This window comes from Capsella rubella, unplaced genomic scaffold (genome assembly GCF_000375325.1).
Source record: "Capsella rubella cultivar Monte Gargano unplaced genomic scaffold, Caprub1_0 scaffold_8, whole genome shotgun sequence".
NCBI lineage: Eukaryota > Viridiplantae > Streptophyta > Magnoliopsida > Brassicales > Brassicaceae > Capsella > Capsella rubella.
In genome coordinates this window covers 7,051,344-7,063,920 of record NW_006238916.1, presented here as the reverse complement: position 1 = coordinate 7,063,920, position 12,577 = coordinate 7,051,344, and the positions used below count along the sequence as shown (strand labels likewise).

General features: G+C 35.2%; 4 protein-coding genes across 6 annotated transcripts; 3 read left to right on the top strand and 1 right to left on the bottom strand.

Annotated features, from left to right (window-relative positions):
* Positions 1-1,706: 1,706 nt before the first annotated feature.
* Positions 1,707-3,637, top strand: LOC17877130 (molybdenum cofactor sulfurase). 2 transcript variants are annotated; one of them, XM_023776961.1, is made up of 2 exons: positions 1,707-2,899; positions 3,056-3,637. In XM_023776961.1, exons 1-2 carry the CDS (start codon positions 1,786-1,788, stop codon positions 3,526-3,528), a joined length of 1,587 nt encoding a protein of 528 aa, XP_023632729.1. In that variant the 5' UTR covers positions 1,707-1,785; the 3' UTR covers positions 3,529-3,637. The 2 variants fall into 2 exon arrangements, with proteins under 2 accessions (XP_023632729.1, XP_006279823.1); XM_006279761.2 differs by having other exon boundaries at positions 1,707-3,637.
* Positions 3,638-3,695: 58 nt separating this feature from the next.
* Positions 3,696-5,117, top strand: LOC17876275 (transcription factor TCP19). 2 transcript variants are annotated; one of them, XM_006280751.2, is made up of 2 exons: positions 3,696-3,810; positions 4,074-5,117. In XM_006280751.2, exon 2 carries the CDS (start codon positions 4,095-4,097, stop codon positions 4,998-5,000), a length of 906 nt encoding a protein of 301 aa, XP_006280813.1. In that variant the 5' UTR covers positions 3,696-3,810; positions 4,074-4,094; the 3' UTR covers positions 5,001-5,117. The 2 variants fall into 2 exon arrangements, with proteins under 2 accessions (XP_006280813.1, XP_006280812.2); XM_006280750.2 differs by lacking the exon at positions 3,696-3,810 and adding an exon at positions 3,923-3,938.
* A 375-nt stretch (positions 5,118-5,492) lies between these two features.
* On the top strand, positions 5,493-6,188 carry LOC17875301 (alkane hydroxylase MAH1). The gene has a single exon (XM_006281447.2). It carries the CDS (start codon positions 5,493-5,495, stop codon positions 6,186-6,188), a length of 696 nt encoding a protein of 231 aa, XP_006281509.2.
* A 346-nt stretch (positions 6,189-6,534) lies between these two features.
* On the bottom strand, positions 6,535-7,575 carry LOC17876333 (probable long-chain-alcohol O-fatty-acyltransferase 5). The gene has a single exon (XM_006280710.2). It carries the CDS (start codon positions 7,573-7,575, stop codon positions 6,562-6,564), a length of 1,014 nt encoding a protein of 337 aa, XP_006280772.1. The 3' UTR covers positions 6,535-6,561.
* Positions 7,576-12,577: the final 5,002 nt, after the last annotated feature.

Below are 12,577 nucleotides of genomic sequence, written 5' to 3'. Positions count from 1 at the left end.
GGGTTCGGGTTCGGATCGGGCTTTTCGGGTTCGGGTTCGGTTTTGTTTCGGGTTCTTATAACCGTAGTAACCAATAATTTTTTCTTTAAAAAAAAAAATTATAATGTAATCTCACCAAAATTATCATCCAAATAGAAGCAAACAAAAAAAATTATAATGTAACACACGCTTCAATACCAAGAACAATAATACACGCTTCAATACCAAGAACACACGATTCCATTATATAAGAGCACACACTTCAATATTTACACTGAATTCAAAGTTCCATTCACTAAAACTAGTGACCAAAAACTATAAAACTAAGAATCTAAGAAACTAAAGCTAGAACACAATGAGCTTAGAATGCATAAGTCTCAACACATGCTCAACACTTCACGCTCAAAATAAACATGGCAAATTATTTATTTCCTGAAACAAGTTATCCTCTAAATATTCATATTTAATATCTCTCAACTTGGTTTCCAAGGCGTATATTAATCTCTGTGTTAAGACTATACAAAGATGGGGAACACGAAAGAGACACACGGCTAATCAAAATCACATCAACAATGTCATGAGGGCAAAGTCACGAACTCTGTAAATAGATGAATCTCTTGTGGTCGCAGACATAACCACTGCTCTTAATATATATTATCTAAAGCTATGCCTTCAAGAATATTTGCTGAAGAAACTGTAAATAAAGCTTCTTTCCAAGCTATATGCCTGGACAAAAGAGCCTTTGATGGCTCTTGTGTTGTGGTCGGCTTTTAGATTCTGTTTGGTTTGTTTATTTACCCAAGTGAACCAACAAAAACTGTCGAAAGACATAGATCACTACTCTGTAAATATTTATGTAAATTTGAAATATCGTAATGTATTATTATTATAAATGAAAATATTTTGAGGCACAAGCAATCTATATATGAGAGAAGACAGAGAAAACTCAGCAACGGAAAAGAGAGTTACTGTGTTTATCCAAGTAAATCAATCGCAGACCAAACAAAAGAATTCGACGAGCTACGTCATCAATGGAACTCAATCAAAAAACAAAACAATTAACACTGAATTCAAACATATTAATCCCCACATAAACCATTGTTATTAGCCAAAAAAAAAAGAAGTAAAATAAGATGTCGACTGTGGAGTACTCCTTCTTCTTAAACAATAAACATAACGCTAGAGAGAGAGACGTACGGGAGAGAGAGACATAGATCTCGCTAACTACAGAATTATGATCTTTCTTGGAATGAAAATATTCAAATCGATTCGAGTATATCAAAGTTCTGGGCAATGAAATCGATCAACAAAGTTACGAAGGAATGAAATCGGGTTTACAATCTTGACAATCGGGTTTTCGGGTTTACCCGAACCCGGATTTTTTCAAAACCAAAACCCGATCGGGTAACCTCCTTAATCGGGTTCGGGTTCGGTACGGGCCTAACGGGCCGGGTTCGGGTATGGGCTTCGGGTACGGGCTTTTTGCCCAGGGCTACCATATTGTAAGCTATGTAATTTACCACCACAATTTGCAATGAAAATCTTAGTCATTTGAATGGTCATTGAGTTTTGAGAAAATCTATTATACATTGAAGTACTCAAGGCGAAAAATGATGTTATCGTAAGTGGGCAGGTTAAATAAAAAATCATTCTTTATCATAATTCACAAGATACAGAGTAAAAGACAAGAGAACAAGCTTTTGTCTTAGGTGCACTACTTTAAAAGAACTTTAAGACTTTAGCCTTATTTAACATGTACAAGCTTAGACTAATGACTTAACAATTCCAAAAACACACATAAATCATATGCACCAAACAAAGAAAATGCAACAACCATGTAGTGGTGATCATTCACCACCACCAAATTGCCTTCACGGCTGCTTCTCGTCGTCACCATTTCACGGTGCCACCACCACTACTTCCGAGCATCCGTCAGATTCAACCCCCACCGTCACTTCCGCCACTCTCCGCCGTAATTTCGCTCAAACCACCGTCTCTACCATCTTCCCGGACACTCAATTCGCCGACCCAAATTCTCTCCCTTCACATCAAGAATCGTTCTCTGATTTCATCCAAGCTTACCCTAACTACTCCGACACTTACAAGATCGACCGTATCAGATCCGACCATTACTTTCACTTGGGTTTATCACATTACACGTGTCTTGATTACATAGGGATTGGTTTATACTCTTACTCTCAGTTGCTCAACTACGACCCTTCCACTTACCAGATCTCTTCTTCCTTATCTGAAAGTCCTTTCTTCAGTGTTTCTCCCAAGATCGGTAACCTCAAAGAGAAGCTTCTCAACGATGGAGGTCAAGAAACAGAATTTGAGTACTCAATGAAGAGAAGAATCATGAGTTTTCTCAAAATCTCTGAGGAAGACTACTCAATGGTCTTCACCGCCAATAGAACTTCAGCTTTTAGGCTCGTCGCTGAGTCTTACCCGTTTAACTCAAAACGAAAGCTTTTGACGGTTTACGACTACGAGAGCGAGGCAGTGAATGAAATAAACAGAGTCTCTGAGAAACGTGGAGCCAAAGTAGCTGCAGCTGAATTCTCATGGCCAAGACTCAAAATCTGTTCATCCAAGCTGAGGAAGTTGGTCACTACTGGAAAAACCGGAAGCAAGAAGAAGAAGAAGAAAGGTATTTTCGTCTTTCCTCTTCATTCTAGGGTTACAGGATCTCGGTATCCGTACCTATGGATGAGTGTGGCGCAAGAAAACGGGTGGCATGTAATGATCGATGCTTGCGGTTTAGGACCTAAGGATATGGATAGCTTCGGTCTTTCGATATATAACCCCGATTTCATGGTGTGTTCGTTCTACAAGGTGTTTGGAGAAAACCCTTCCGGATTCGGTTGCTTGTTTGTAAAGAAAACCACCATTCCGATTCTTGAATCTTCCACTGGCTCAGGTATGGTCAACCTCGTACCTACCGACAATCCGATTTCATTACACGCGTTGGAAATAAACAGGATACAAACAGAGTCCGAAGAAACATATAGCTTTAGTTCTAGTGTTGAATACAAAGGCTTAGATCATGTAGACTCACTAGGGTTGGTAGCAACAGGGAACAGATCAAGATGCTTGATCAACTGGTTAGTAAGTGCTCTCCACAAACTCAAACATTCAACAACTAGTCGTCTAGTTAAAATCTACGGTCCAAAAGTTGATTTCAATCGAGGACCAGCGGTTGCGTTCAATCTATTCAACCAAAAGGGAGAAAAAATCGAACCTTTCATAGTTCAGAAGCTAGCTGGTTGCAGCAATATCTCACTTGGGAAAGGTTTCTTAAAGAACATCATGTTCGAAGAAGATTACGAAGGAGCGAAAGATAGAGTTTTTGAAAAGAGAAGAAACAGAGACGTCAACGAACCGGGGATCTCTGTTCTCACTGCCGCGTTAGGGTTTCTCGCGAATTTCGAAGATGTTTATAAGCTTTGGATTTTTGTTGCGAGGTTTTTGGATTCTGAGTTTGTAGATAACGAGAGTGGGAGATGTGGTGTTCATGTTTTTGAACACGAGAGCCGTGAAGTAGTCTAAGTCTACAGCCAAGCTTTGGCTCTGTTTTGTCCAGTTCGATTTGGTTTTGTTCACTTCTTAAATCGGAACCGGTTCAACAATCAATAAATATATGAAATTGCTTTCGACTTCTGAGAGAGAGTGAGATGCCAAGGCCCATTAGTAAACTATAAACAGGCCCATATTGGTTTAGCTGCTAAGATGTAATCTACACCGTTGATTTGATATGAGAGTATAAAGATCAAACGATAATCTTTTGAGGGACCCTTCTTCCATTTTTGTAGGGTTCGTGCAGAGGATAAGGTGAGCTGTAAACATTTTGATTTTTATACCTTTTTAGGGTTTCCTCACTTTATTTTTTTTTTTGCTTTCCCACTAAAAGTTTTTTTGCACTGTTCTTTAATTTGCCTAAAAAATTCAAACTTTTTAAGGTTTGGTTCATCTGTCGAAAGATAACATTTTTCCTCTAAGAAACACCAAACTTGACTTAAATTTATCTTCTTTACAGAAAAAAAAATTCAAATCTTTGGCTAATTTTGAGTTTCGTTCACATTCACATTTCCTAGGGTTTTCGATTTTTGAGGTCAATGGAGTCGAACCAAGAAGGAAAAGCGATACGAGAGATTGACGGAAATGTTGACCAAGTAACCATGACCAATCTATTCGACCCGGATCCGAAACCCAACCCGGGTTTACTCATGAAGAAAGAAGAAGTCGGGTTTTTGCAGCCGCAGATGATGACGACGACTAGTTCGCTCAAACCGGCTACGAAGAGACCGACTAAAGACCGTCACACGAAAGTCGAAGGACGTGGTCGGAGGATCCGAATGCCCGCGGGTTGCGCTGCTCGGATCTTTCAATTGACCCGTGAGCTGGGTCACAAATCAGACGGCGAAACCATTCGGTGGTTACTGGAACGAGCTGAACCGGCGATAATTGAAGCTACCGGAACCGGAACTATACCGGCTATTGCTGTATCGGTTAACGGGACTTTAAAAATTCCTACAACCTCTCCAAATGACGGCGGCGGTGACGGTGACGGTGACCTAACGAAGAAACGGAGGAAGAGAAACTGTACGAGCGACTTCGTCGACGTTAACGAACACGACAGCTGTCATAGCTCCGTTACTTCTGGTTTAGCTCCGATCACGCCGTCAAATTACGGAGTTAATATCATGAACGTTAATACGCAGGGGTTGGTGCCGTTTTGGCCTATGGGTATGGGTACTGCGTTTGTTACTAATGGACCGAATCAAATGGGCCAAATGTGGGCTATACCTACCGTTGCTACCGCACCGTTTCTGAACGTTGGTACTAGACCTGTGTCTAGTTACGTCTCAACTGCTGAACCGCAGATGGAAACGAGCGGTGACGGCGGCGCGACGCAACCGCTGAGGGATTTTTCGTTGGAGATTTATGACAAGAAAGAGCTTCAGTTTTTGGGTGGCTCAGGGAACTCATCTCCATCATCGTCATGTCACAACAAGACTTAGGAGAGATTTTAATTGTTAGTTCTTGTTTCTATAGGTCAGTGTAAAAGATTTGGGAGAACAATTCAATTTCTTATGATTCTGTTTAAAAATTCAAATATTCCGAAGAGACTAAGTAAACTTGTGCTTAACGAAACTAACGAAAAACAAAGGCTCGTTGATGTACTTTTCCACTACGCCGCTCCTGGTAAGCTGAGGTGTCATCAACCAAGAGCCGGTCACAAACACAAACCCCACCGTGAGTATCCTCGAACCCGCCTAGGCCCGTTGTTGGGATGATTCCGGGTCTTTTCTTGGTGCTCCACCGTATTTTTGACTTCACTGTGGAGCTTCTTGAAAGCACTGAGCTAACATTTTCATTCAAGGGGCCGTGGTTCGCTGGAATGGATATGCTGCTCACTGCTGATCCAGTTAACATTCACTACCTAGTAAACTCAAACTTCTCCAATTTTGCTAAAGGTTCCGACTTCAAAGAGGTTTTTGATGCCTTCGAAGATGCGTTACTCACAAAAGATTCCGTGGCGTGGAAGAATCTTTTGTAAGTTTCTCAGAGACAATGTCCTAGCTTTACTTCTAGCTGGGAGGGATACCACTGCCTCTGCTCTCACTTGGTTCTTCTGGCTTTTGTCCGAAAACCCTATAGTGATGACTAAGATTCGCCAAGAGGTTGACATGATTCTTCCACGAAGTAGTAGTGGCCAAGAAAGGCTATCTTATGATCCAATGGAGCACTTAAACAAGCTAGTGTACTTACATGCTGCATTGTTTGAGACAATGAGGCTTTACCCACCGGTTCCTCTCGTGCGTGTGTCTCCTCTAAAGACAGATGTGCTTCCAAGTGGACATAAAGTCGAAGCAAACTCAAAGATACTGATCTTTGTTTATGGGGTGGGTAGGATGAGAGCTGTATGGGGAGACAATGCACTAAAGTTCAAGCCAGAGAGATGGATTTCCGAGACAGGAGAGTTGAGACATGTACCTGCCTTCAAGTTCTTAGCATTCAATGCCGGCCCGAGAGTATGCCTAGGTAAACAAATAGCTATGATGCTAATGAAGATTGTGGTGGTGGAGATGTTACAAAACTATGACATTAAGGTTGCTAAAGGGCAGAAGTTTGAACCAGATACCAGTTTAATTCTTAGAATGAAGCATGGAATCAAGGTTACAATTAACAAGAGATGTTCTTTTTAATATTAATGTAACAATTATGTTTGTTCAAGTTGTATTTCGAAACCATAGCCTAAGAGTATCAATGAGGAGACAAATTCAAGTGTGATCTACATTACGTTTTATCTTGTAATGGGGTTTTATCTACATTACGTTTTAACCATTTAATTTTAAACATCTAAGTACCTAAGAAACAACTTAAGAGACTACCATTAATCATGGTCTTAAGCTTTTTATTTTTGATTAATGGGGTTTTGAATTTTGGTGTAGGTTTACTTTTTTTTGGTTTTGAAACTATGCTTCTTATTTTTTTCAGTTACAAAACAACACAAACGATTTGAGATAACAATTCAATATTTATGTTTCTGTTTAACATTCAAATTAATACCCCAAGAGACTAAACAAACTTGTTCTTAACGAAACTAACGAAAAACAAAGCCTCGTTGATGTACTTCTCCATCACGCCGCTCCTTATAAGCTGAGGTGTCATCAACCAAGAACCAGTCAAAAACACAAACCCCACCGTGAGTATCCTCGAAATCGCCGGACTTAACTGCCACCGTTGCGTCACCGTCGTCTTCTTCTTCACAGCCAATTCCGCCGCAAGGCAAACGCCTTGTAACATGAAGAACAGAGTAACTTGTCCAGTGGGCATCTCACGAGTTAAATAGAAGAAGAGCAAGTCGTGAACCAAACCGGAGACGGTGAACGTCACCAAGGTCCCCAGATACAGAGCCCAGTCGGAGCTCATTCTCCGTTCGGAGACTTGCCGCATTGGTTTGTAAACGGCTGGCTTGAGAATCGTGGGCACAATAGTGTTCCATCGGCGACCCCAGAAGTCTTGTAGAGACGTGGCTAAGTATGGTTTATTAGACTGTGGCTCCAGGTCGCATCCAAGAGAGATGGAAACCAAAACTTTGAATAACGTAAGAATGATCTCAAGCTCTAGGTATAGATGTAAAAAATAGAGTCCTAGTAGTAGAAGCGGGTGCAGAGTTTGTTTATAGTCATAAAAATGTAACAGCATACTAAAGATAGCAACTTTAACGGCCAAAACCAACATGGTGGGCAAATGAGTCTGACGTTTAGGGGTTTGCTGGGTTTTGATTGGGAAGCAAGTAAAGCATAGGAACCGGGAGAGAGTTGAAGGAACTGGGATTAGAGGACCTTTATCAAAGGAGAAGAGAATGAGTTTGAAATTAGCGAGCCATGTGAGGAAAAATGCTGTGAAGAAAGAGAGATGCACAGTGGAGAAAAACAGAGGAAGAGCAAGAAACAGAGCAAGGATGGGGAAAACAGAGAGGAATCGAGGAAGTCCTGATTTGATTCTAGGTGGCAAATAGTAACAATAAGATATGGAGATGATTGTAAAAACCAATACTTTGATCAAGCTCTTAAGTTCTTCCTCCATCTCTCTCAGATCTTCTGTGTGCTAACTTTTTCTTATAATTTTCTAGCGATAACCTGAGTTATATATTTGAACTAGTATTGGACCCGTGCTACAGAGGAAAACTACCAAGTTTTTTTTTTTTTTTAATGTAAATGACATTATAAAAAATAGATTGTTTGTGTTGCGGTTAGATGTTTTAGTATTTTTTTTTTGTTAAAAGGTATATGTAAAAAATAGTTAGAGATTGAGGAAGATTAATAATACACATTGTATTATATAGTTTTTAGGGTTGTATAAATTAACAAATGTAGTATAATATTTTCACTACTATTTGTTTTAGAAATGAAAATTTGATTTAGGGATCCGCGTTACAACGCTAGGACGCCAGGGAGTATTTACATATACATACGATTTTAACCGAATATTTTATATTTTTATTTTATTCGATCGATTACGGTGGATCATATATTTATATAATGAGTTTGGATAAAATAGTAGAAAGAAAATTTTGAAAACTGATAATATAATGAGTTTTTATACAATAAGAGAATAAAAACAATAAAAAATATAACAGCGAATGAATATATATATTAACATTTTAAAGTACTTTTTGGAAAGTAACATTTTATTTTGTATTATTTGCAATCATAAACCTTTGCCATAAACTTTAAGGTAAATTTTGTAATTAAATTATAATAAAATTGCAAATCTAGAAATCAGTATTTATTACATTTAACATAATTTCCTAAATCAGTATTTTGAAAACGAACGTATATTACTCAATTGATACAAAATTGTTTTTATGTACTAAGGTATTATTGATAATTGTGTAGCACGGGTCATGTGATGGAGTATGTTATAATTTACATAATTAAGATTCTAGATGTTTTTACGGGTTGTCTACTATAGTAAAACTCACAAAATAATTTAATCCGACAACATACTATTTAATAGAAAGATGTTATGACAACGTTTTTTTCATAATTCGAATATTAGACTTATTTAATTAAGTTGTTCAAATTACGATTATATAAAAAATAAATTGTCATGCAATATTTAACGGGTAAGTCAGATATAACAATCAAAATACAGTAGTACAATCTTATTTACCAAACAAAATTAATAAAACAATATATTTAAAAATATTTCCCGCGGTATATCGCGTGTTAAAATCTAGTTTTTCTAAAACTAATTCACATTTTTGTAGTTGAAAATAGGAATATACGTAAAAATTATATACTCATAATATTTTTTTTGATGGACCAACCCAAAAAGAATTGCATTTGTAAAAATATTATTTATAACTCGCTTTACTATATAATAGTGAGTTTAACAAATCAATCCATGAAATGCCCGTAGTTTACATAGTTTGATATATAATATACTGATAAAATTTATTATTTTTGAAAATGAATAAAAAAGAAAAGTATTTTTAAAAATGAGTACACGAAAAAGGGTGTTTCTCAAAAGTTATATTTTGATTTAATCAATATTCGAATAATATATTTTGGTAAAAACTAATATTTCGATCAAACTCTTTTTCATCCATCCCTCAGAACTTTTGTGTGTGTGTTTGTTGCTGTGTTTTTGTCGGCATTAGCCCACGTTGTGGTTTTCCTGATTTTTAATGTCTTTTACTAGCATCCGCAATCACCTAAGTTTTTTTTTTGTCGGCACAATCACCTAAGTTAAATACAAAACTCGTGAGAATTGAATCATATCCAACAAAAGCTCCAAGACTACTGGTTTTTATGGCACACAAACCTAACTCTATTATGACCACAAGTCCTAGATCATTAATGGTCTTTTTTTATATTTTTATTACTGTGATCACAAATTCCCATTCAAGTCTAGATCCAAAAAATAGAGATATATCATATATGTTGCATACGATATAAATATATATTTTAAATTCTTCTGGTCCTAAAATCACGTATTTGTAAAAATCTTTAAATGTACTCTGGTCCTGGTGTCACATCTTTTTGAAATATTTAAATGTATCTATATGGTCCTGGAATCAAGTCTTTGTTGAAATATTTAAAGGGAAACTTGATGTAAAAACATAATTTGATTTTATTTTATTTTTTTCCATCTATGTAGTTTTTTTTTTTGTAGTTGTTGTTGTAAAAGTTGGTATACTAGGCTTTTCTAATATTGAATGGAAAAAACATTAGATTGATCCAAATTAAAAGATTAATCACTAAATTATCTCGTAAAATATGAAGGTTAATTAAGTAGTGTTCATCACCACTTCCTGCAGAGTCACCTATTCTGATACTACTCCAACATAAGCATGTTTACTGTGAAGTTTTCTCGGAACCTTTGACCAAAAAGATAGTGTACTTTGGTGACATATGTGACCAAATCAATTCATTTAAACCTTTTTGCAAACCATGATCTCACAATTCTCCCCCACTATTGGTCGCAACGTTCTCGTTGTGCGCCAAAATTGTCACCCCCAGATAGTGTGAGTCCACTACTCCTCTCCAGGTGACGGTCAGGGCGTTACAACAACAATTTTTTGGCAGCGAGTAGTTTGTGTGTTTTTATGCCTGGCTTGATTGTTTGATTAATTTTTACGCATGTTTGTTGGCCTATGCTTGTGTTTATAACCCAGTTGATGGGAGGATCATTGTGATAATATTTGTGATAATATTCACGCATATCATTGTTTCTGTGATGCATGTAAAGCTAAAGTGTGATCGTGAAATGAAGGCGAAGATGAAGGCGATGATCTAGAGTCGTTGTTTTGGTTTATTGTTATTATTTTGCTTAATAATTTTAGAACCATGGATTTAGAAGCATGTTCGAATTGCTGGATTGTCTTGGATGATTATTGGTTTTTGGTTATTGAATAATTTGTTCGATTAATTATTTAACGGTTGATTTGGATTATTTGTTTCTTTTGTTTTTTTGCTGGTTGTTTGCCTATTGGTTGAATTTGTCTGTTAATATTAATTATGTAGTTAATATTGATGAATTAAAAGTTGAAAAATGGGCTGGGTCGTTTGAAAACTTGATATTTTGTTTACATATTCACATATTGAGGCTTGTCAAAGCTTTGAATTCGAAATGTTTGGCAAGCTATATTTTAGTATTTATATTATTAATTTTGAAGTATATTTGGTGTTTTACCGTTGTAGTTATGCTTATTAAAAAAATTATTAACAAATTTAATCCGTAAAAAGTGCACAAAAACAATAAATTAGATATGAAAAATAAAATATACCTTTTTAATGGAAACAATCAATTAGTTTCCTAAATTATCTCTACGAATTTGGTATAAAAACTATACCTGTTATCTTTATATCAAAACTTTTTAAAACACTAGTTTAGTACTCGTTCGATGGACGGGTTATATGATATCTGTTCAAAATAAAATTAAAATTAAAACTTTATTATAACTATCCAAATCTTTCTTGTAAAAGATAAGCAAAAATTTTTAATTTGGAAAGAGATTCTTTTTGGTCTAAAGAATCTGATATAGGTATATCATTATATATACTTAAGATTCGTTATTAAACGTTAATTATAAAAATCTTGTAATGTTAGATTATATTGTCAATCACATAAAATTTGCATAAACCAATCATTTATAAGATTATATTACATTTATACATAAATTTAAAATTTTAAAAATATAACATACTATAAAAGCAATTATTAATAAAAATATTTGAAAACTAAAATCTAAGTTTTAACAATTAAAATCTAAACCTTAAACCTTCTCAAATTTTGAAACCGGTTTAACAATTATAATATTTCCATAAGATTTTTTTAATATATAACTATTTATAATACTTATTTTATATATATTTTTTACTGATATGATTAATAATATTTCTATATATTTTTATCTAAATATTAACAAAGTTACAATCGACACGTGTCAACATCCTATCGTTTATAATTAACACATGTCACGATCTTGTTAATTGGTGACTTTGAAAAACAAGATTTATATAATAAGAAAGATTTGTCCATTATCTTCAGATGATCTTATTATTTTATTTTTTACATAAAAATTATGTATAAAAAAAATACAGGTTGTTCCCGCATATGTTGCATTTCGAATTTATTCAAGCAGACGTAAATTACTCAATCGATAAAAAAAAATATAGAAAAATATTTAAAGTATCCTTTTTCAAATATATCCATTTTCTAATTTTACCAAAAGAGTCACTAAAAACATATGAATTTATCCAAATACGTGTCTAACCTTATAAATATACTAGTGATGGACCCGGACATATTATTTTTACAAAATCACGATTTGTTAAATAGATTCTATTTTGGTAAAATTTTGTTATATGAGTTTATTTGATAAACTATATATAGAGACACAATTGTAAAATATAGATATTGTATTACATAATACAATTTTAAAATTATTTATATGGAAATGATAAATGATATTCATTGTTTATTTTTTAAACTAATCAAAATATTTCACTGTTTGCTTAGAGATGTTAAATCGGATTTGGGTATGGCTTTAGTTTGAACTGTTTTATGTGTAGTTTAGAATGGAAAACCCGTCCTGTCCCTTTCTGTCTTGTCCTGAACCGTCCCGTCCCACCCCGTCCCGTCCCACCCCGTCCCGTCCCGTCCCGTCTTCTATCTGTCATAAAATTTCTGTCCCGTAATCGTTTATTTTTAAAACATAATCATTTGCCAATGTTTATTATAAGAAACTTGGTAAAATATTTATATGGGATACCCGTATTCCTTGTTTAAATATTTATTTTTATCAAACTAATGAAAATCTAATTATCAATCTAAGTCACATGCTCCCACCATTTTCATCCACAAGGCACTGTCTGTAATCCTAGCATACACAATCCTTGTTCGATTTTTAATTTTATTGATCTTTCCGTTTCATATTTATTTCTCATTACTTTCTTCAATTCAAAGATTCATGTTTTAGCCTTTTTGTTTTCTAAAGACTTAGGTATTTCTATTTTTTTTAATACATGTATTTATTGTAGTTTTGTTATCCGAAATATACGTTATCTTCTTGTACCCG

Excerpts from the sequence above, each read along its gene's own strand:
- LOC17875301 (XM_006281447.2), top strand. The coding sequence starts at position 5,493 with ATGCGTTACTCACAAAAGATTCCGTGGCGTGGAAGAATCTTTTGTAAG.
- LOC17877130 (XM_006279761.2), top strand. The coding sequence starts at position 1,786 with ATGCACCAAACAAAGAAAATGCAACAACCATGTAGTGGTGATCATTCA.
- LOC17876275 (XM_006280751.2), top strand. The coding sequence starts at position 4,095 with ATGGAGTCGAACCAAGAAGGAAAAGCGATACGAGAGATTGACGGAAAT.
- LOC17876333 (XM_006280710.2), bottom strand. The coding sequence starts at position 7,575 with ATGGAGGAAGAACTTAAGAGCTTGATCAAAGTATTGGTTTTTACAATC.